At 38.3% G+C, this 24,563-nt stretch overlaps 1 protein-coding gene across 2 annotated transcripts in view; it reads right to left on the bottom strand.

Annotated features, from left to right (window-relative positions):
- The window catches only part of FRY (FRY microtubule binding protein), a 325,197-nt gene that overhangs the window by 130,726 nt on the left and 169,908 nt on the right, over window positions 1–24,563 (bottom strand). For both annotated transcript variants that reach the window (XM_036743232.1, XM_036743231.1), the window contains 6 exons: window positions 24,283–24,369; window positions 20,504–20,675; window positions 19,120–19,252; window positions 13,250–13,357; window positions 3,425–3,683; window positions 1,484–1,666 (listed from right to left, as the gene is read on the bottom strand). In XM_036743232.1, coding sequence (XP_036599127.1) covers window positions 1,484–1,666; window positions 3,425–3,683; window positions 13,250–13,357; window positions 19,120–19,252; window positions 20,504–20,675; window positions 24,283–24,369 — 942 coding nt within the window. The remainder of the gene's footprint in view (window positions 1–1,483; window positions 1,667–3,424; window positions 3,684–13,249; window positions 13,358–19,119; window positions 19,253–20,503; window positions 20,676–24,282; window positions 24,370–24,563) is intronic.

The following is a 24,563-nucleotide window of genomic DNA, read 5'->3' as shown; positions in this document are numbered from 1 at the left end:
CTGAAGTTGTAAGAAATCCTGTGCTGTCTTAGAGTGGCACCAGAAGGTATCAGGCAGAATATTCAGCTGGGAGAGCTCAGGGAGAGACTATGGGGAGGGAGCTGAGGAGAAGAAGGCCTTTGTTTTCCTTCACTCAGAATCACAGCATCTCAGGGAAGGGATGAATTCTGGTAGTGTTTTAGTCCAACTTGGAGAGCGTATGCTTTGTGGCATGGAAGGGAGAATCAAGCAATATAATTATTCTCCCAGAAAAGATAAAAATGAATTATATGCAAAAACCAGCCTTTTAAAAAATAGGAAAGTCGAACCTTTAAAGATATTACATAGCATTTTAGTTGTTTTCTGTCATGTCAGACTCTTTGTAATCCCCCTTTTGGGAGTTTTCTTGGCAAGGACAGTGGAGTGGTTTGCTATTTCCTTCTTCAGTCAGCTCATTTTGCAGATGAGGCAAACTGAGGCAAACAGGGTTAGTGACTTGCCCAGGGTCACACAGTAAGTGTTTGAGGCTGGATTTGAACTCATGAGATGAGCGTTCCTGACCCCAGGTGCAACTCCAGTTGACTCTGCTGCAGAGCCCAGTGTACCACTGAGCTGCTCTTTATTTACATACTGTTACTAATTAGTTATCATTAACATATTTTCATTAGCTCCTTAGCTATAACCTATTGAGTTCTGACTAAAGAAGTAAAATAAGTTGAGGTTTAGATTTAAAAGCACTGAGATTTAAGAGATTTTACTGAAACTTATGAATTTGATATTATAGTTTTTAGCATGACTAATATAGTTTATTTCATTGATATATTTGATTTTCATTATTATTGTATATTTAATTATTGCTGTAGATATATATTATAGATATCTGTTAATGAAGCAAGATTATCCACACACACACACACACACACACACACACACTCACGTATTTACATGGTATCCCAAAAGTCTTAGTGTAGTTTTTACGTTTTTAACAGATGAAAACTGTATTAAGACTTTTGGGACACACCATGTGTGTGTGTGTGTGTGTGTGTGTGTGTGTGTGTGTGTGTGTGTACCTTTTATGTGAACTGTGCACTAGAAGATTAAGAAGAATAAATCTTAGCATCTTATCGTTGTTTTTAGGCATACATTTTACTTCTTCAGTTAGACTTTAAACACGTTTCCCTCCTCCCACCTCAAAAGCAAAGGGCTGTCTTTTTCTTTTATAACTTCTTCATAGAACCTACTACACTTCTGTGCACACAAGTAGGCCCTCAGTAAGGGGCCTTACTTCACATTTGTAATAAAATTCTACCTAAGTTTGTGATCTGTGTTTTTCCGTGTGTCATGAGTAAGGTGTGTATAATGTTCAACTGAAGACAAGTTGACAGTTTATTTTTCATCTAATGGGGTAGGATGCATATAAAACAGAAAAGTGAGAATTTGTAGTTTTTTGGTTTTATGTTAATCTCTGAATTACACCTGAAAATTCAGAAAGAAAATCCCATACCTCTGGCTGTCCCAGTGCAACAAATAAAGCCCGGATTTCTTTGAGTATCAAAACAGCTAGTTTGCGTGTGGCCACCTGGAAACTGCATAGTAGTACAAGGGCAAAGCCTTCCACGGCATGTAGTACACTGGAATAAGGACTTCGTTCTGTTGGTATTCTGTGACTTGAGCCATTTGGTATTAGCTGGAATACAACAAGCACAGCCCATTCAGTAAACAAAAACACCATTAGCAAGAAGGGAAGACAATACTATAATTAAGTCTTTTGGTCCACTTTCAAAAATTGACATTGTAGCACAGATGCCTGTGAATCCAGATATATCATGGATCCTTTTTGATTTTTCTAGACTAACTGATTTTGCAACGTATACAACCAAGTATTGCCTCTAATGTGAAATATCTTTTTCTAAATATTAATTAATCAACAATCATCTATTAAGTGCTACTAAATGCCTGGCACTAGAGTGGGCGCTGAAGATACAAAGACAAAAATGGAATAGTTCCTGTCCTCAAGGAACTTACATTCTATCGGGAAGAGTAACTTGTACATATGCTGTTATATACCAACAGATCAAGGTAATTGGGTAAGAGGCTGTATGTAGAAGATGAATCTTGAAGAATATGGATCCTAAGATAATTTTTTTTTTTGAGACTGAGTCTCACTACTTTTCCCAGGCTAGAAGTCCAGTGGCCACTCACAGGCCTGAACCCATGACTGATCGGTATGAAAGCTTTACCTGCTCTGTCTCTAGTCTGGGCCAGGTTGTTCCTCTTTTGGAAGCCTGGTGGCCCCCATTTCCAAGGGCTCACCATATTGGTGACAGACTTAGTTTGGGCACCCGGTAGGTTTTAGTCCTACTGCACCTCAGAACTCCTGAGTTCTAGTAATCCACCAGTCTCAGCCTCCCCAGTAGCAGGGATTACAAGTATATACTATCAGCCCTTAGACAAATCAAATATTTATTATTTAGTTAACAACATTAATTATTAATAAAATTTGTTAGCTGAAAATTTAATATTAAATTAATATTGTTAAATATTATCCAAATATTAAGAATTTTAGAGCAGTAATAGGGACTGGACTTGTGATTTCATTAGTTTAGGGACTCCTGGATGAGAAAATTATATAAATTCAGGTTGGTGTCTTTTCTGCAGGTGAGAAGTAAAGTGACTTACTCGGAATTACTCACCCCGTATGTGACTGAGGAAAGGCTTGAATACAGGTCTTCCTGGCTTCAAAGCCAAATCTCTGTTCACTATGTCTTACTGACTCCCTATTATTATTATAGTTTTAACAACAAATAGAATAATAAATGCTCCTGATTTTTGGAATGTCCTGGTAAAACCTATCCTGCTTCCCTGATCTATTTCATTCTGTAGTAACAGCCCTTCCACCCTACCTGCTTACTGCTTTGCCAATCCCCACAACCTCTGATTTTTACATTATATACCTCTCTTTGAGATAGCTCCCTTGAGCATTACTCACTCTATCCACTCAGGCAGAGGCAAGAAGGTGATGAGTATTTTTTTCTCTCTAGGGGTATTCTACAAAGAGACAAGTATACTTCCCACAAATGGCCACTATGCAGTGGTACAAGCTATGACTTTTTATATACACTTTCAAGTTCCAGTCTAGACCTATTATTTAAAGATTTTCTTTCATTAACAAATCTGTGAGAAAATTCATTCTTTGAAATAAACAGCTCCATTTCCATTAGCAAACCTATCCTGGTTTCATCTCTTGGGTTCCTCAGCTCTATTTCACGAGGGAGAAAGAACAGCTCAGTAGCAGGCAGCCTAGACCTATGAATGAACAGAGAATTCTTCTAGGTTGTCATTTATGCAAATAAACAAAGTATAAGAACATAATTTGGAGAGAAAACTATTAGGACGAGACTGAGCAGACGCCCTGAATAGGACCAATTTCCTTCCTGAAGCATACCTCTGAACCTCTGATCTTGCTGGCTTGCTCATACACTTTGCCTTGGGTCTGGATGACAAGTTTCCACTGGGTAAGCAACTGGAGCAGCAGCTTCAGGGATGTATCTAGAAGGGTGTGATGCATGTCATTGACTTCGCGCAGAAGGAAGTTAGTGAAACCGAACAAGACGTCTTCTCTCCAGTCTGTGAAGTCAACAAGTAGCCCCTGAAGGGAATTCTGAGCAATGTGTCGAAGTTCATCATCCATATGGATAGACAGTCTACATGATTAAAAAGAAACAGACAAATCATTTACTTTGTTCACTTTTCGTACAAATAACATGCGCAGACCACAGGTAAGTCACAGTTTCTCAGTGCCCTAGTCAACTCCAATTACAGATTAGTTGCTGATTTGCCCTGGTAGAGGGAATTTCCTCATTGGAAGTTCCTTATAAATGGAATCACAGATGTGGTCCAAAAAATAAGCAAATAATGTGTTCAACTTTTCGATACTATTTCCTATGAGATAATCTTATTTAAAGGTAAGATAAATGAGCCTAAGAGAATTTAAGTGAATGCTTTGGAAGCATCCCTAAATGAGTAATAGGACTGGTTGCAGGAACAAAATGTATTTTAGGCTTAACTTATTAGGGCGTGTTGTAGTGATGAGACTTCAGTTCCTGACTGTTCTTTTTTACTGACTATTCACCAAATCAAGCAATTAAGCACCTAGTATGTATCAGGCCTGGAATGCACTCTATCCTCATCTTCCCCTCTTGGAGTCCCTGGTTTCCTTCAATATTCAAAGCAAATTCCACTTTCTGAAAAAGGTCTTTCTTGGACTCCCTCTTTTTCCTCCCCTCCCCCCTTTTCCTCCCCTACCCCCCAGTGGTCCTCTCATTATTAGTGCCTTTCCTCTGAAATTACCTTCCATTTACCTTGCATGGATGTACACAGTTGTTTGCATGATGTTTACCTCTTTAGAATATGAGCTACATGACAGAGACTGTGTATTTTGCCTTTCTCTGGATCCTCAGCATTTAGTACAGTGCTTGAGACATTGTAGATGCTTAATAAATGTTTTCTGATTGATTGCTCTGTCTACATAGCATCAAATCAGTGACAGGCTGTATTTCGATAGCCCAACGAGAGAATATTCTTTATCCCTAAAGGATGTTACAATTCCTCAATGGGGGTCTCTCCAATTTAGGTGATTTATTCCTAGGTGATCCTTGTTTCAGAAAGGCATTTTGTTTCAGAAATAAAACTTACAGGGCCTTAACCTGGGCTTCTAATTTAAAGGTACAAGACATAAATCATCTACTCGTATTTGCGAGTTAGACTCTCGTTGACTATATCTCTGTTATTGACTAATGTGACTTAGAACCTAATCTCCAACTTAAACCATGACATCAGCATAGTCTCTAAAATGACACCTAGCATATCTGGGGAACTCAATAGATGATGACCAGTAATGATATGATTCGTCACAAAAACAAGCAAACAAAGATATTCAGGATCAACAATTAAAGCCATTTCATGGTCTATTTAGATGCAATTTTTAAGTAAAGGCCAGACTGTTCAAGAGCCTTTCAAATGAGATTAATTTCACCCTTCACTCAGCACAATTTAAAATACAGAATCTGTTTCTAACGTCAAATCGTACAATATGGAACCATTATAAGATTCTGAATGCACCAGGCAATCCCAACTACAGGTTAATTCTAATGGGAGGTCACCACTCTTAACTGATGGTATTCATATGTTTAAGAAACTCTGGCTAAAAAAAAAACAAAAACAAACTCAAACCCCCAAATAAAAACACAATGTAGGAATTAACTGCAATTTCAATAAACATTCATAAAGCACCCACTATGTGCAATGCATAATGCAGTCAACTTTGAACACTCTTGGAAATGCCAATTAAAGAAAAAACTACCAGAAAAGAAGGAAGCTTTCTGATTGCTGAGGCCAACGGAAGTTACAATAAATAATAATAGACGATAACTATATAACACTTTACACTATATACAGTGTTTTATATATACATATATGCATGTACATAGTTTATATAATAGTTAATACAGTCCCATATATACATGATATACTGTATACACTATAAAGTGCTATACACACACTATATAATGTATGTTATCCTTACAATAAACCTATAGTATAGATATTATTGTTCCTTTAAGGTGACCTGAGGCACAAAGTAGACTAGTGACTTGCCCTAGATTTCTCTGCTGGGAAGTGGCCAGAACTAGTTTTCAAACCCCAAGTCTCCTAACACCAAATCTACTACTCTGTCCAGTACAGTTTCTCGCCTTTAAGAAATAAAAATTGTCTTTCAAGACAAGAACTTGTAGGTACTGCTTGTTAATTAATAAGAGGAAGCAAGCTTTGTACTGTGAGGATGCCCCTGGGGCTTCTCCTTCCCTCTGGCTGGAGACGGTGCAAGCAAACAACTTCTCCCAGACCTTTCACTCAAGGAACAGCACCCAAAGCAGCCATCTTTTCATTCTCGACCCAGCTACACTCCTCTGGATTTTCATCACACCCCAAGAGGGACACCCTCCCTGTCCCTCTTCTGCTTCCTTTTTTATATTGTCTTCCCCCTATTAGGTTATGAACTCCTCAGGAGCAGGAACTCTTGCTTTTCTTTGTACGCCCAGTACTTAGCATAGTGTCTGGCACATAGCAGGCACTTAATAAATGTTTACTGACTGACTGAATGGCCTGGGATGGGACTATGACAGAACTTCTAGAAGGCTGTTTTAGTATCAAGAGTCTTAGACAGGATACGGATATTTGGCTCCTAACGTTTACTCCTAACGTTGCCTTGCGGGGTTTGTGCCTAAATCTAAGTGAAGCCTCAAAGAGCTCCATAACAGGCAGCTACAAAACTATGGCATGAAAGCAAGCCGAATTAAACCAGCATGGCTTACATGACTGACAGATGTCCCCTTCCAACCAGCTGGCACCAGAAGCACTAACCAAGGCCGAGTATGATTCCAATTGCTCAGATTCCTGTGCACACATGCTGCTGCATTCTCCAGGAGCAGTGCGTGCCAGGGAAAACAGGCCTGGAAGCCCTCATAGGAGCCATTTAGAATCACTGAGCTGTGTGGTCACAAGGGCATGCACTCCTCTTACAAGGTTGTTACTGAATAAGTAAGGGCACAGCTGCTAAATATTATAAGAAAGGGCAAAAAGACTCAGATTTTCACAAAGTCACCTTCCTAACAAACCAGACTTGGGATGTTTCATAGGAAACGTTTACTTGAAGGTAAATCAATTCAATGAACATCTATTAAATGTGTACTGTGTGCAGAACACTTGATGTGCCCTAGGTGCTGGGGGAGATACAAAGCTTAGATAAGCCATGATTCCTGTCCTTCAGCAGCTTATGTTCTATGTGACAATCTATATAGACGTGCAAACAAAAGTGCTACACAAGGCCTAAAACAAAGGTTCTTAATCTGGGGATCCCTAAGGAGTTTGTGGTTTTCAGGGGGCCCATGAACTCAGATTGTTAAAAAAAATCACCTCTTTATTTTCATTTATATTTAGTTTCCTTTGAAATCCTATGTATTTTATTTTATGCATTTAAAAACATTATTTTGTGAGGAGGTCCACAGATATCACTAGCCTAATGAAGGGGTTCATGACACAGACAAAGTTAAAAACCTCTGTTCCAAAGCGAAAGACTCTTAGCAGAGAGGAGATCAAGGAAGACTTCGCAAGGGAAGAGATAGCAACTGAACAGGGCCTTGTAGAGAATGGGAAGGAAGCTAGAAGGCAATGTGAAGGGGGTAGGACATTTCAGAGATGGAGAAAAATGGAAGCACAGGCATGGAGGTGAGACTGTGCTGTATCACATTTTAGATGCTTAATAGATGTTTGTTGAATTGAAAAGAATTAAGGAGTTTGAATATGAATTGGTAAGCCACTGGGAATCACTAAAAGATTTTTTTTAAGCGTTGGCATGATATATCTAGATCTAGTCATAAGGAAGATTATTTTAGCACTTGCTGTGTTTGTTCTTCGTTCTCAAAGAGGACCATGACATCAGGCAAATGATGACATGATTTTCAGTTGACTTTGATTTCAGTGAGGGAGGGCAGTGCAAGGTCACCAGCCTCACTTTCTCTTCCAGAGCCATCTGGGTCCAGTGGCCTGATATTCACCAGGACGACTCGAAATGGCCCAGGATGCATTGGGAGACCCTGGCCCTTTTAGGCTGAGGTGCTTACTTTGAGTGAGGTAAGTCTCATTCACTGAATAGGCCTCTTTAAGAAGTTAATCAAGGGATGGCCCTTTTAATCAAAAACTCAAAAAAAAAAAAACAAACTGAGAGGGGAAGATTCTCGGGTTCCTGCCCAAAAAAGAAACAGTTACTATTTAGTATTTACTTTCACTCTAGGCTAGGAAGGCAGGGACCTATTGTCCAATCTACGAGCTCCAGAGTGAGTTAGGTTTAAGGCTTGGTTTTTGAGAAAGAAATCTAGCCAGTAAGCTCAAAGTTAAGGAGGAAGCCTTCAGCCATTGAAATATACCTTCCTTTGGGCAGAGCACCTTCAAAATCGGAGAGGAGAGGAGAGGGAAGGTGAAGGGAAGGGAGGGGAAAGGAGAGGCTAGTGAAGTATATGGTACAGCTAGGTGGCACAGTGGATACAGCGCTGGACCTGGAGTCAGGAACTCATCTTCCTGAGATCAAATGCAGCCTCAGACACTTAGGAGCTGGTGACCCTGGGCAAATCACTGAACCCTGTTTACCTCAGTTTCTCATTTGCAAAATGAGCTGGAGAAGGAAATGGCAAACCACCCCAGTATCTCTGCCAAGAAAACCCCAAAATGGGGTCACAAAGAGTCAGACATGACTGAAATCAGAGAACAGTGAATTATATACCAGGATGCTGAAAGGCACTATACTACTACCCTCAGTGATTCTTAAGAAAATGTGGAGAATGGAAAAAATGCCAAAGGATTGAAAATAGGCAAATGTCCCAATTTTCTAAAAGGAAAAGAAGTTAGAATTGTCAAGTTTTAGGCTGATTAGCTTAACTTTGATTTCTGGATATATTAAATTCAGGAGTCATCCGCCTAGAGATATAAATTGAACTCATCAAGGAAGAAAGTCTAGAGAAAGAAGAAAGAAAAAGTGGTCTAAAGGTAGAGCTAGAGAGGATCTCTACACCTGAGTAGTGGGAGTGTGGGAGGAGGAGAATGAGCAAAGGAGATTGAGAAGGATCAGGCAAACAAGGAGAAGAAGGACCGAGAGAGGGGACAAGAAAGGAGACCAGAAGAAGGCAACATCAGCAGAATCAAAAGTTATAGAGAGGTGAGATTGGTGATAACCTCTATCTCACAGAACGGTTCTAAGGATCAAAGGAGATAACATATGTAAAGGCTTTACAAACCTTTAAGTACTAAATAAATGCTAGCCACTATTAACCTTGGAGAGAGGATTTTCAGTTGAATGGCGGGGTCAGAAATTAGATGGCAGGGGACTGAGAAGGCAAGTAGAAAGTGAGGAAATAGAAGCATTAAATATAGAATTTTATATCCCTTTCTATGCTTTTGATGGGGAGAGAGAAGAAATATAGGACAATAATATGAGGGAAAGGCAACTGTTTTAACAAAGTTTTAATTAAATTTTAATAAAGTTTAATTTTTTTTAAAAGGAGGACAAGGGCACATTTATAGGCAGTGGGGAAGGAGCTAATGGATAAGAAGACCCAGAAGGTAAGAGAAAGACAGATTGAAATGGATGGGAAGCAATGGGATCAGGTATAGAAGTCGGGGGGTTATCTTTGTCAAGGAGAGAGCTCACCTCTTCCTCAGAATATGAAGCTAAGGAATAGATTCTGGGAACAATCAGGAGAGGTTCTGAAGTTGTGGTGAGAATAAGTTTTATTATCTTAGAAGGAAAAACTTTGTCAACTTATCACAACTAACTCCACTTTGTTCAAAGCCTCCATTTTGTGACTGAGTTGTTTTGACTAAATGGTTTTTCTATAAGTTATTTCTCAATAATAAAATAAACATTTGCCTTCTCAAGGAGCAGGCAGCAGAAGGAGGGAGGGAGAGTATTTGGAGCTGAAATACAAAAAATGAATGTTGACTTTTTTACATGTAATTGAGGAAAAAAATAAGAGAGGAAAAAAGAAGCACTACCACAGTCTGATGTCTTAAACACATATGCTTATGCTATTAAAAACTAATTTGCATATGTGGACTCTCTGATAGGACAGAATACCAATAGAAAAAAATATTATAAACAACTTCATCAGTAGTTTCTATGATAAACTTCCAATCAAATTAGGTGGTTAAAAAACATTTAGAAACACCCACAGCCAGAACTCTAAGAAACCACGAGAGGCCCTATTAGCCTCCTCCTGGTCTTGACTGGGACTAGCTCCTGTATTCCCCACATCTGAGACTCAGACAGCCTGTGGTCACTTGAAGGCAGTGCTGATTGACATAAGACTTGTCAGACAACCACCTTGGAAGGAGACACAGAGCCTTGAGCTGGGCAGAGAGAGAAACCTATCATGAGCCCTGGTATGAAGGAAGCTTAGGGGACTTTTAGGAAGTGTTTGGCATTCATTGAAAAGTCTGTGTTACAGAGATCTGGAGTCAAGTAGGAGGCTAAATTTTTTAGTTTGAGGGAAGGGGGTAGAGGTGGTGTAGAAAGTCTGAAGACAGAGGAAACTGTTTGGAAAAGCTGCTGCGGAAGAGGTAATAGAGTCGACCAGGGAAGAATAAAAGGATGTTTGTAGTGGTGCCAGTTGGCATGACTATTGAAGAAAACCAGAATAGATTCTCATCTCTCTTGGAAGGTTTGAATGGGTTGCAATTTGGGGAAGTGAAAATACAGAGCTTGAGGAGCTCCCTTCTCCAGACCTGAGACTTTGGGATTCTCATCTCTATTGCTACTCATCTCCTATAGCCCCCTTCTTCCTCTGGTGAGCTTCCTTTGGATCCTCCATTGTGAGGAAAGGCCAAGATCAGCCATCCTTTGTCCTTTGACACCATGCTCCTGTGTCTCCTCTTTTTTCCTCCTTTTTCCTCTTTCCTTTTCAGCCCTTTTTGTTTGTTTTAGTTGTTTTCCCCCATTAGGATGTAAGCTCCTTGGGGGCAGGAACTGTGTTTTTTTTCTCCCTGTATTTGTATTCTCAGTGCTTAGCACAGTGCCTGGCATACACTAAGCACTCAATAAATGTTTGCTGACTTGCCTTGCCTTGCCATGAACAATTATTTACTTTCCATCACATAGAAAGATGAGTTGAAAATATGTCATTTCAAGTATATGATAATATGTTCATAGTATATTACCTAAGCAAGTTTGAATATTGAATCACAAAAAAACCAGAACGGCATGTTAGAAAAAGCACATGCGTCTTCTAGTATTTAGTCTCAGTACCTTTGGATTCAGATAGATATTTGAGCAACACTTCAGATCACACATTATCCTGTAGGAAGGAATGGCAAAACCTCTATTTAAGTTAGTTTCAACTCTGAAAATCAAAGTAGCACTTTTTCTACAGCATTTGATAGGCCGATAACAGTGGTACTTCTAAAACAATAAGTTCCACAAGCTCTCTGGCTCTTTCATATATTGCCTGCCTTATAGGTCTTCATTCTTTGAAAAAATATATGCCATTTGATTCATGTTCTCTGAGTCGCTAGAATATGTGAAGATTCCTATTTTGTGGGGAGGCTATAGATCAAATAATTAATTTTATCTGAGGTGAATTGACTGAGGGTTTCTATGATGAAGGTTCTCTACCGGGTTCTGCCAACCATCTTTGCCATGTTCCTAACTTCTCCTCAAGACTAGGAGGCACCAGAATATTTATTTGTTCTTTTGACTTATAAAAACAGCACCCATTGCCCTTGGCTTGGTAAGAATGTACATAATAATAAACATGCCACACTAAAAATAGCAATTGCATTCCAATGAAATCAAATAGAATTCCCTCCCCTACATGACTCAGGCCTTGTTTGATCAAGCTGTTAAGAGAACTGTAAAGACCAGTCTTCTACATGGACTAGCCAGATCCTCTGTCCTTAGCTCTCTGGGTGAGAGAATCCTATAAAATCTCAATGTAGGGGCTGTCCTGTCACTGAGGTCCACACAGATTCTAGAGGACAGAGAAGTTCAGTCACAAGATCATTTGAGTCCTGCCTCCAAACCAATGCCCAATTTGGGCATCATCAAAATAAAAAGCAGAAATATGGACTCTCTTCTCCAATCCTGTACTAAAGCAAAGACATAAAACCTGAGAAAGTCCTCCCATCTGCTCACCTTCGATAATGCATTCTCCTTTCTTTAATCTTTCCTTGGTGCATCTAGCCCTATCTTTCTATCCTACCAATTCAGCAGGAGGTAACAACCCAACCCTCAACTGTTATAGACACTTGGAGAGAGCAAATAACAATAACTGCTGACCTTTATGCAATGCTGGAAAGTTGGCAAAATATTTCACATACATTAACTACTATCTGTAAAGGGACTGTCGTTACTCTTGAACTGTAATACCTTTAGGTGCAAAGAAGAAGTTAGTTAAAAAGTTCACCAAGAGTCCGCAGGAAGAAAAGAAGGACAAGATTTGAAATTTAGCACAATGCTACCTTGTTTTTGGGGAGTGGGGAACTACTTCATATATATGAGATATCATGCTATACACTGAAGAGGACACAAAAACAATTATAAAATTACAAAAAATTAATAAAAGTCATGAGCCCTGCTTTTAAGTGACTTGTAGTGCAGTGAAGGGGCTAAAATACGTTTACACACTAATAAAATATAATACAAAGCAATAGTACAAAAGTATATGAGACATTTGAGCAAAGTGTTATATGAAGGTTGATGGACAGAGTCATCATTTCCTGCTGGCAAAACACCGAAGGCTTCATTGAGGAGATGGAATTTTAGCTGGGCCTGTTAGGATAGGTAGCCTTTCAAATTGTTGAGTAAGCATCCAACTTGCCTACTCAGTCTCGTGGCTCCTAAATACCTCTAGGATTAAATTCAAAGTCCTCTGCTTGGAATGTAAAGTTCTTCACACCCTGGCCCCCATGTACCTTTCTCCAGCCTTTACCATGCATCATTCCTCATCACATGTTCTACAGTTTGGACAAACTGTTCTTCTTACCATTCCTCATACCTGATTCTCAGTCTCCTGAATCTATGCCTTTGCCCTGTCCACCCTTCTCCCTCATTCCTGGAGTGCACTCCTTTCTCTCCTACCCCCTCAGAATCTTTCATTTCCTTCAAAGATTTGGCTCAAATACCATCTTCCACGGGAAGCCTTTCCTGAGCTCCTCATTCCTACTGCTCCCCTCCCCATCACTATTTGCTTATTTTGTATCTACCTACACATTTACAAGTGTCTCACTGACAGAATTTTAGTTCCTTAAAGAAAAGGACTATTTCACTCTTGTCTTTGTGTCTCCAGGGCTTAACAAAGAATCTGAGATGGTAGGTTTTTAACAAATGCATGTTTGGAGATGGAGCAGAATATGATATTTACTGCATTAAAATTAAAATGTCTTAGTATTATAATGAAAATAACTTTGACCTCACTCTGACCCTTAGGAGGTGACAGGGAACCACTGGAGTTTATGGGAAAAACGTTAGGAATGGGCACTGCTACATGTATATGATTCATTTATTTAACTTAGACTATAGTTCATAACAATGGCTTGCTGACAGTATGTATGTTCTTGATATTGGTGACTGAGTTAACAACCATTCTGTCTTTTGGCAAATGTTACCCAGCACGGAAGCCAGCTGTAGTCTGCTCCCCCAAAGTCACTGCACCATTTGCCCACTTACCTGGCCAGCAAGTCAATCAGTTCAAGTTTGGACATCCCATCAGGAAGCAGTCGAGGAATTGCAGCAACACAGGTTCTGAAAAGGTCAATTTTGGGCTTTCTCTCACCCCTGAAAGTTGAAAACAATGTTTATGTATAATTAAAAAAAGTTCTGAAAAATTTTTAAAAAGTGAACTTATATGTCCACCTATACATATATGGGATCACAGAATTTTAAAGAGAGATATGTTAGCGACCCATTAGTCCAACTCCCTTATTTTTCAGATTAGGAAGCTGAGGCACTGAGAAGTTGATCTGGACAAGGTCACACAGCTAGTTTGGGACAGAAAAGGGATAAGAACCAAGGGCTCCTCTGAGTCCAGCATTAAATTCATTATGCTATAATTATTTTCCAACATATAAACATCTAGACTGGTCAGCTCCAAGAGATTTGAAGAAAGCTTAAATGAAAGACACAGCTGCGGATGCGAGGAAAAAATGTTTATGCATCAAAATGTTGATATAAGAATCATAGAATTACAGAATGTTAGAGTTGGAAGGGACCTCACAGTTATTGAATTCAATTCTCTTACATTTATCTTATAGATGAGGATACCGAAAGCCACAGAAGGGAGAGGAATTGGTCAAGGTCACATAGGTAATAAGTGGCAATGTTAGGATTAGAATCAAGGTCATCTGATTGCAAATCCAAAGCTCTTTCTACTATACTCTACCTGTCATACTCTTAAGCGGTTTGCCATTCATCCTGTAGGTCCATGGGGCCCAGTATTTATTGGCTACACTGAAAATATGAAAGCCAGTATGGCATAGAGGACAGAAAGCCAGGCAGAAAGACCTAGGTTTAAATTCCATCTCTTATACATATTGGCTGGGTAAGTCACTTAATCTCTTAGTGTTCTAAGCAACACTTGACCCACTTTAGTAGAGGGAGTTTTCTCATTTGGAGTTCCCTACAGCAGTCAAATGATAGGTTCAGTCCCTGTCCCTATCCTTACTGAAAAGATTACCAAACTCAAACATAAGTATGAGCATAGTATCAGCGAGGATTACACTACATCCATTCCCAAAGACAACATTCAAATACAGGGCATAATGACATGAAACTATGGCCTCCTCCAACAGGCAACTGAAGGTATCTCTAAGAAGCATATCCTCCTTTCTACATATTCCAGGGGAACACAATAGACCTAACACTAAAAAATATGCTCCACAACCTAGCTCTGTCTAAAAAATGGGCACAGCCATCCTATAGGGACAAGAGTACATTATGTTACATAAACAGGATAGAGCTCTGTGAGAATATTTTATTACCTTTTCAATCATGTTGCTGAGAATGTGCAAGATGTACATAAAGCATACCTGCCTTGAGCATCCTGTCCATCATGTATTTACACTGTGTAAAATTGAGCAAACTGCTTTGACTTTTCATTGTTATATAGATGGTCTATTTGACTCTCTGCCACTTGCTTTCTCAATAATTTTATGGAAAAAGAAAGTTACAGTCAGACAGATATTTTGCAATGTTTCTTAGAAAGATGTTTTGCTGTGTGGGATTGTTTCTTAGCACGTATTTATAAAGTTATTATCTTGAATAGAGAACTATTAGTGCAAAAAAAAATTAAATGTAAGCATTCTGTCAGTTGAATAGCACAGAATGACACTCTAGTCCTTTTAATAGAACTTTCTATGAGTTATATATGGTTCCTGAGGAAGGGTAACTATGAAGTTTCTTTCATCCACTGATGGGAAGTCATGCCTTTAAACCAAACTTTCATCTAGACACCGTGCAATGGGAACCTGGTGATCTGTCCTTGTTCTTCACTTGTATTAATGTATATAGTTTTAAAAAAACCTCTCCTGATTGCTTACCAGATGTTTCAAACAGCTGGGATTAGTTTTAGAGCTGCCTGGAAACAGCTGACCTTGGTTGGCTTAAAGTAGAAAATCAACTCTGCAAGACTGATAAAGCATTGCCTGGATTAAAAACTTTAATTAGTTCATGATTTCCTCTTCCTCTCTAACTTTATGGGAAGCATGAGAACCAAGAGCAACCTTTAACTATGAAACATTATTAGCAGATGTCAGATTATTTATTAACATTTTTATTATTGCTGTTATCTTTGGCTAGCTCAGACATTTAACAATAGCATCACTCATAAAAGGGGCAAAAAGTGAAGAGGTATCCTTATTTAATTTTCAAATTCACATCTAGAGGAGGAAGGACTGGGAAAGTTGCAGACTCAACCGCAAACCTCAGTTCCACGGATTCTTGGTTTCATGGACCCTGTTAATTTAGGAAGACCTAGGGATTTGTACAACCTAGTAGGCACTTAATGTTTGTTGAACTGAATGAACTCCACACTTACTAACTGTATTTAACTCTTTTGGTTTTGGGTTACACCAAATATTTTAAATGGCTTGCGCAGTTTCCATTTTATTTTTGGAAAGGTAGAATTAAAATTTCATGTTGCATTCTCCCCTACCGCCCCCCTCCCGCCCCACCCACCAAGCTCTATGTATTTATTTTGTATTCAGCCTATATTTATTTTCTGTGAACATCTTCTATCCTTTGCATTTGTATATCCAATACCTAGCAGTGCCTGGTAAACAATACGTGCTTAATAAATGCGTGCTGATTGATGGATTGATATGGTTCTATCATGGAAAAGAAAATCTCAGCTAAATTTGTAAAACCTCACTTTATCCATTATCCTGTCTGGGTCACTGAGTTGGGGAAAGGCACAATAACAATTATGATGATGATGATGATAATAACAGTTCACATTTATGTGGCACCTACTTCGACTAGTAAGTGCTTTACAATTACTATCTCATTTGATCCTCAGAACAATCGTGGGAGGTGCTATTCTTATCCCATTTTACAGATAAGGAAACTGAGATACATAGAGGTTAAGTGACTTGCCCAGGGTTCCATAACTAGTAAGTCCATATTTGAACTCAGATCTTCTTGACTCCAGGGCCTGCACTTTATCTATTATTCCATGAGCAAGAAGAATTTTCTATAATGTGTTATATGATCTGCTATATAATTGAAAAGATTCACAATTTGATCAATGTATATACTCCCTCTGTGTATGGAGATCATGACCCTCCACAATTTCTAAGATGGCCTTTATGAATTGCTATGACCTAAAACATTTATCACTTAGTAGTGGACAACCTGGTGGATAGAATGTAATGGAGCTCTCCAAACTTAGCTAGGCCGGCCCTCAGAGGGGTGGCATGTAATCTATTCTTAGGCCTACACTTGAAGCCTTTCCACCTTAGTATGACCTGCCAGAACTTAGATTCCACTGGAATTGTCTTTGATCACCCAAGGTCACTTTTCACACAGAGATGACAGAGTAGGGCTCATTTACTACACAAATTAATTATTCGCACATAGGTATGCCTACATATTTTTAGCACAACCACATTCAGGAAACTTTTAATCTATTTTTTTCTCTTGATCATCATTTATAATATCTATTAGTCAGGTATTTTACTGATGGTTAGTCAGTTAATAAGCATTAAGTACCTACTACTGTGCTAAGTACTTGGGATACAAAAAAAGCAGAAGTCTCTGTTCTCAAGGAGCTCATAGACTAATGGAGAGATAATAGTCAAACATCGATGTACAAACAAATACATACATAAATGTACATGTGCATATGTGTATAGATAATACAATACATATGTGCATACGTGTATGTATATGTGTGAGTACACAGATATAGATATAGATATGACAAATTAGAATCAACAGAAAGAAGACACTAGAATTAAGGGGGGGGTTGTGAAAATCAGATTTTAGCTGAGACTTGAAGGAAGCCACGGGGAAGGAACCCAGGAGGAAGAAAGGAGGACAGAGAATTCTAAGCCTGGGAGACTAAGGTCCATATGTCTTAATATAGTAGATAGAGTGCTGGACTTGGAGTCAGGGTGACCTGCGTTCAAATCCCACTTAGACCCTTATTATCTGGACAACCTGCTTAATTCTCAGTTTTATCAAATCTAGAATAGGACAATACTAGTACTTAGCTCATGGGATTGTTATGGGGACCAAATGAGACATAAACCAGCTGCTTTGCAAGCCACAAAGTACAATGCAAATGTGAGCTATTATTATTATTAAACATCATTAAAAGAAATATTTTGAGGAAATAACTTTTCAGAAATAACCACTCTCAAATGGCATAAGGATAAAATACATATATACATACATATATACCAAGGAATTTTTTTAACTTGTACCATTTGGGAGTGGTTATTTCCTAGGAGTATTTCTTTTAATGGTGTTAACAAAAATAATTCTGTATATTACACATTATATATATATATGTATATATGTATATATATATATATATATGTATATATGTATATATATTTACATATATATCACCAGGCAGTAGCATTATTTCCACATGGTCTAAGAATATGGAAATCATTTCAGTCAGAGACTCTTCAATGTCCCTACTAAGCACTGATGAATTGAGAACCAAAACCTCAATGATGTACTGATTAAGGACAATCTGTGTCAATCCCCAGGCAGACTTGGTAAGATTACTGTGAAGATCAACCCAGAGCAAGGTGTCCTCCCCATCATTCAAGCCCAGTGCTGGAGCTGGCCATGGAAACACTCCACTCAGTGTTAGTTCTAGCATGAGGGGTGGGACATAACCGTATAAAAATCAAAAACGCCACTTACATATGTAAGATTTTGTGCCTTAGTTGCCAGTTTCAATTTCTTTTACAGCAGTCACACAAACCTTTAAAAATGGCCCTAAATGCCCTTTCAAATAAAAATGTAGAATCATAACTTAGTCCTCTTATTCTCTTTTTTGGGATTTGTTTTTGCCTTTCTTTGTATGACTACCATTTGGTGTCTGGAGCATAGTGGGAGCTTAATAAATGCTAGTTGATCGAAAGACTTTTTTGGTTAATGATAATTAAAATATATAAATCATAGGATAATGTCTCTCTAGTGATGTACAGTTACTTACCTGGATCCTTAATTTTGCTTAAGAAAATGATCACAGTATACTATAGTGGGAAGGTCAGAACATCCGATTTCTCTTTCATCTAGTTTTCTTTAGAAACCAGTATCACAAATAATGGCTAATATTTGTGGAATTCTTTTAGGTATGCAGAGCACGTTACAAATAATATTTCATTTGATCCTCACAACAATACTGGGAGGTAGGGGATGTTATTATTTCCATTTTACAGATGAGGAAACTGAGGAAAACAGTGGTTAAGTGATTTGCCCAGGGTCACACACTCGGGTCTTCTTGACTCCAGGTCCAGTCCTCTCCTCACTGCCCCATCTGGTTTAACCAGAAGCACTGAGTGGGGTTCAATGACTGTTATTTAATATGCTGGGCAAATTCTTGTGATGTTAAGATATAGGGAAGAGATGAAGGCAAGGTTTATAAGGATGTGCTTTCTGGGAATTGGTAACATTCCACAAGATATCACTACCTGGGCTTGAGGTAGACCTTGGCAGTCAAATTATCCTTGTCAACACCTCTTTCCTGAAAAAAATATGCACTAATTCAGACACCCCTGGATATCTGCTTACTTTTCCACTGGATGAGAGAGCGTGGACAATTAAGAGAGAGTGGCTAGTCCAGTGCCTTGTACACAGTAGGCACTTAATTTATGCTTGTTGCACTGAGTTGCTGAATTTTTAGGTTCATCCTAACTTCTATAATTGGCTACAATATAAATGTTGGCAATGCCCCCCTTTTTTGTTTTACAATTTTAGTTGCACTAAAAAAACCCTAAATGATAGGTTACATAAACCCATAACTCAGCATAAACTGAGTGTAAAATTCACTCACTCAAAAGTTAGTCCTTACTAGAACTTACGTGATCATGTCTTCAGGCTCTTTGTTTAACATCTGGACATTTGTCAGCATCATACATCGTCCCACTTCTTTATCAAGATGTCTTAAAATGTTGTCTACAGCTTTTCGTACTTGAGAGTAATACAGAGACATACCTGAAAAGATCGGCATTGTAACTGCATTTTTGACTACATACATTTTATTGAGGAATTCAAATGCCTGGAGGCAAAGTTAACCACAGGAGGGTTATAAAACATCAGAAAATAGTATGTATTCTATGTCATAAACACTATTGCCCCAATTTAAAATTTTGGTTCTTGTCTGACATAAAAAAATCACATTATTACTGATTAAATGAATAAATAATAAATTTTATCCTAGCTCAGGATTTTAATAGCTTCATAATATCAGCTGCTGAACTGTCAGTGTAGGATTTATTTTAATAGAATAGAGAAGAAAGGCTTTGAGGCACAATATAATTTAAAGTTAGGAAAAGAAGAATTAAACTTAACATTCTAGATATTTCCATAGACTGGAAAGACTATGGTTTTATGGTTTTCAATTAAATGTGGGATTAATGTACTACAGTAGAATGCAAATAGTGATTGCATATAAATAAACGCTCTGCAAAAAATGGAATTGAAAAGCTTGAACCTTATCAAAAGCACTGCTAATGTATATCGCTTTTCTCGTTCTGGCTTAAACCTTTTATTTTATCATACTTGTGACTTCCACAATTTTTGATAACTATTTTAATGCCAGGAGTTTCTTCCCATACTTCTTTCCTGTCTTTTTAGGTCATAAATCCAACATATTTGCCACTTCGCAATTATTAAACAGATTCTTTACCAGGTTCTAAATTCTGGAGTTTTGTAGGAAGCTAGTATCAGTGTGAATACCTTCAACATCGCTTTGGTAAATAAAAATAAATTTTGTTTAGAAAATCATATTCAGAGAAAAAACTCAAAAGGGAACATGGCTCAGAGCAGAATTTAGGATACTTAAAGCATATACTAGACAATTTGCTGTAGAACAACAACAAGAAAGAAATGAACTATAAAATAAAGTTTTTCTGCTGGACTGTTTCATAAACAGGATTATCTCCTAAAGCACACAGATGTCTTGGCACATTACTGCAGATTTTGGATTATCAATATTAAAAGATTGGAAAGAACAAAGATAAAAACTCAACATTTTGAAGCCAAAATATTCATCCAGGAAGTGCCAAGAAGATTAAAAGAAATCTAATAAAGCACAGCATGAATTAATCAAAAGACTGGAGGACAAGATTTCTCACTAATTACTTTCATAATGCCATTTAAAAATAAGTTTTACTAAAGAAAAGTATATCTTAGTCATTCCAAAAGCTCAAGAAGATTAAAATCCAAAGCGCGTATATCACTCACCTATCATCTTAGCCTCCTCTTCAGTTAGAGTCTTACTCAAGTAAGTTTTCTTCACTCTCAAGGTGTTTCCTGAAGGGAGGACAGCTCCTGTTACTGGCATGGGAGGCTCACCATCTTTCTGTTGTAAACTGTCAGCTATTACCAAGAAGGCCCTCAAACCTATATTCATTCTCTGTAAGAGAAAATATAAGAAGACTGAAGAAGAAAGAATTTTACTACTCTCATGGAAATAAAAGATAGCTCTTTGGGAGAAATAAAGTTTGGCTACATTCATAAAGCACTCTCACATACAAAATAACCAGAGTATCATCTGAATTTGGTCACGGGGGTCAACATGGGGTAAGAAAGGTAAAAGAGATGAGTGAATACATACACACAATCAATCTCAGATTTAGCTCAGAAAAAGTACAAATCTATGTAAGGTACTGCTAAAAACACTGAAACATGAAATTCCATGCTAGCTTGGTACAATGGTCCATCCAGACCAATGGTTCCCAAGTGGAACATGGACCACTGTTCCATGGAGGGTGCCTTCTATGATGCTGACTTTTAAAAGTTAGGATGTGCCCACCAACCATCTGTAATTTTCTTGAACAACCTTTTATCTTATCTGTTACAAAGATGGCTCTTTTTTGGGGGGGATATATTTAGGAAAAATTAATAAAAATAATAAAAAAGAAATAGTTACAATAAGCAACAAACTTTGTATCTAAACCCTTCGTAAAGTTGTATTTTCTCAGCTCTTGGATAACAAGTTTAATAAATTTACTATGTTTTGGGGGGATGTACTTACTTTGATTCATTCTAAAACTTCCTTTAAACTTTAAGAGATGTCCACTGGTTCTAGTATTCTAGAATTTCCTATCCCTAACCTTCATCATTATAGACTTTGATCATCTTCCTCCACAGACTCTGCTTTCTAGACTGAAGTACTAATCTTTTCAATCTATTGTACAGAAGTCCTTCTGTCCTCTATATTAGATATGCTTTCCTGTACCTTTTCTAGTTCTGGGGTTTATGGTGCTATAAAATGGAACTATACACAACATTCTGGACAAGGACATATGATGCATAACACCATTAAACATTATCACCACTCTGAGTAAGTGTGGAAAGGCTTGATGAATGGAGTCAACTATCAACTATGCACAAATGAATTATCTAGTTTGTAGATTACCCACAGCAACCTAAAAGCCTCCTTGCCTTTATTGCTGGGCTAGGTCATTGTCCATTTACAACAGAGGTGAGATAAGATGATTTTTGAGGGCAAGAACAGAGGTGGTAGAGTACATGAGTATGTGTATGTGGGGGATGGGGAAAGGAGAGACTGCTGACTATACTTTTTTATTTCATTCTAAAGACAAATGCTCAATTTCCTATCATGGGCTATACTTCTTTTTTCCTCAATGTTCAGTTTGCTGCATTGTCTTGGATGGTAAAAATATTTTATGTAGGCTTATAAATTTTTAAATTTATCTGCAAGGATGATTTAATCATTTTCTCCAATGCTCCATGTTATTTTAGGTCAAGGCAAAAGTAAGAGGAATTGAGTATCAGAAACCTCCCAAAGGCAAGGGCAAAATCCCATTGTCACAGGATATGTCAGAAAATCTTCAGGTAAACATATTGTAAATGTCCACACAAAATCACTCTTCAATCCTCATCTGAAATGCATGGCACACATGGCGTTGCGTGCAATATAACTACTATGAAATTACCTTATTTTTTGTCTCATTTCTTAATCAGCCTCATTAACTACTACACTCACATCTTTCTTCACAGTGTCTGCCATAAGATGTATGAAAATTGCTTTAAAGATTATTCCCTCCCAGTGGTGTATACATACAGTAGGAGCTACGGGTGCAGACCCACCCGGGTTCAAGCACCAATTCTAAGCCTCTTTCCAGCTGAATGAACAGCTAGTTCATGACAAGAGGAGTAATTTAACTACTCTGAGCCTCAGATTTCCACCTTGGAGGGTTGTCATATGGATGAAATGAGTGAATGTACACAAAGTCCTTCATATGCTATAAAATGCTATCAAAAGGTAACTTAATCACATTTTAGCACAAGTATGTCTCTTAGGCCAGCCCTAAAGCTTGGACTTTTTGGTGTTTAATATTCCTAACAATCCTAGAAACCAAGACTTCCATTTCTGTTAGCGCTCAGCTTGAGCACACAGGAGGAAGAACGACACAGAGGTGCCTATCTGTTGGAAAGCGTCATCATAGGCTATCTGTTTTCTTCAGTGACTAAGCACAGAGGGGACTCTCAATGAATATTTGTTGGCTGAGTGACTAATGTTGGGGATAATTTTCAGAGTTAAGGATTGTGGTGGCCACAGCAGCAGCAGCTGCTAGTTAATGCGTTCTATATATGCGAAATGTCAAGACAGTCTGGGAACATCCCGGTGGAGTCTATGGCAGCCTTACCAGACACGGCTGGTGTGGTCAGAAACCTCGATCTACCTCGGTGATTACAAGACATGTTTCTAACTACAAATGAGGCAGTATGCCTTATAGGAAGAACATTAGACTAAGCATCATAGGACATCCGCATTCCAATCTTGATTTTGTCTTAACATCCTTTATGACCTTGGGCAAGTCACTGTAACCTCTATTTCACTCAATTTCCCACCTGTAAAATGAAAAGGTTGAACTTGATCACTAAGATCCCTTCTAGATCTAAGGCAGGGGGTCTTAACCTGGAATCCATGAACTTAGATAGGAAAAAACTCTACGTCTTTATTTTTACTAACATCTAACTAAAATTTGTCAGGGCAGCTAGGTAGTACAGTGGACTGAGTGCCAGCCCTCGAGTCAGGGCCTCAGACACTTCCTAGCTGTGTGACCCTGGACAAGGCAGTTAACCCTGTTTGCCTCAGTTTCTTCATCTGTAAAACGAGCTGGAGAAGGAAAGGGCAAACCCATTCCAGTATCTTTGCTAAGAAACCCCAAATGGAGTCACAGAGAATCCTACATCACTGAACAACTAAACAAACTAAAATTTAGCATTTCCTTCAATTAGGAATTTAAAAAAAATTATTCTAAGAAAGGGTCCATAGGATTTGCCAGACTTCCAAAAGGGTCCATGACACCCCAAAATAGTTAAGAACCCTGGTTCTAAAGTTTAAAACTCCATGCTTCTTTGATGATTTTTGATTCTTATTTCAAGTACTGACAATATGCACTGGAATCCAGTTTCACAAAAGTAAGTGTTGGTAATCAAAATCAAAAGGTTTCAAATTTTCCTTTTCCAAAAATCATTGACAGACTATGGACCAGTGGAATGAGCACTTGGTTAGGAGTCAGAGGACCTGGGTTTGAATCTTGGCTCTCTGCCCTTTAGTACCTGTGTGACCATGGGCTCAGGGAGGTGTTCCCTCCACTGCAAGGTAAAGGGGTTGGATTAGATGGTCTCTGAAGCCCCTTCTACCCCTAAATTGATGCTCCTTTGAGTTGCACTTTTGAGGGGCGTCCGTAAAGCCTCATTACAGGGTCAAGCTTCAATAGCTTCAAATCATGGTAAGCCTTTTGGGGCACCCTGTAGAGCCAAATAGCAATCAGACATTTTCAAATTTGAAATCTATTTATCTAAACTTTTACTTTGGAAATAACAGAACACTATGATGTTTATTCAAATAATGACATTTGACAGAAACATATTTCTAATGTTTTAGGAAAGATTTCCCTCCCCCCAAAACAATCCCTCATAGTAAAAATGTTTCTCTGTCAGAATAAAACACACAGCCAATATAAAATTTACAAAAAGTTGCATACCTCTGGATTGAGACTGAAAGCTTTTGCTGGTTTTCCAACACAAAGGAAGTCAAAAATAATTTCTTTCATTGCAAAATCTAAACGTTCCTATAGAAGAAACAAATAAACAGACAAAAAAAGATTTCTGGTTACAAATTCAATGTGAAATTGCTTTTTGTCTTCTTCAAGTGGCAACCTGGAGCAGTGGGCCAGCTTTGAAGCCAAGAGGACTTGGATTTGAGTCTAGCCTCTGACACATGCTAAATGTATGACCCTGGGCAAGTCACTTAGGCAGTTCTCTA

This window comes from Trichosurus vulpecula, chromosome 2 (assembly GCF_011100635.1).
Source record: "Trichosurus vulpecula isolate mTriVul1 chromosome 2, mTriVul1.pri, whole genome shotgun sequence".
NCBI classification, from domain to species: Eukaryota; Metazoa; Chordata; class Mammalia; order Diprotodontia; family Phalangeridae; genus Trichosurus; species Trichosurus vulpecula.
This window is presented reverse-complemented; position numbering and strand designations above follow the sequence as displayed.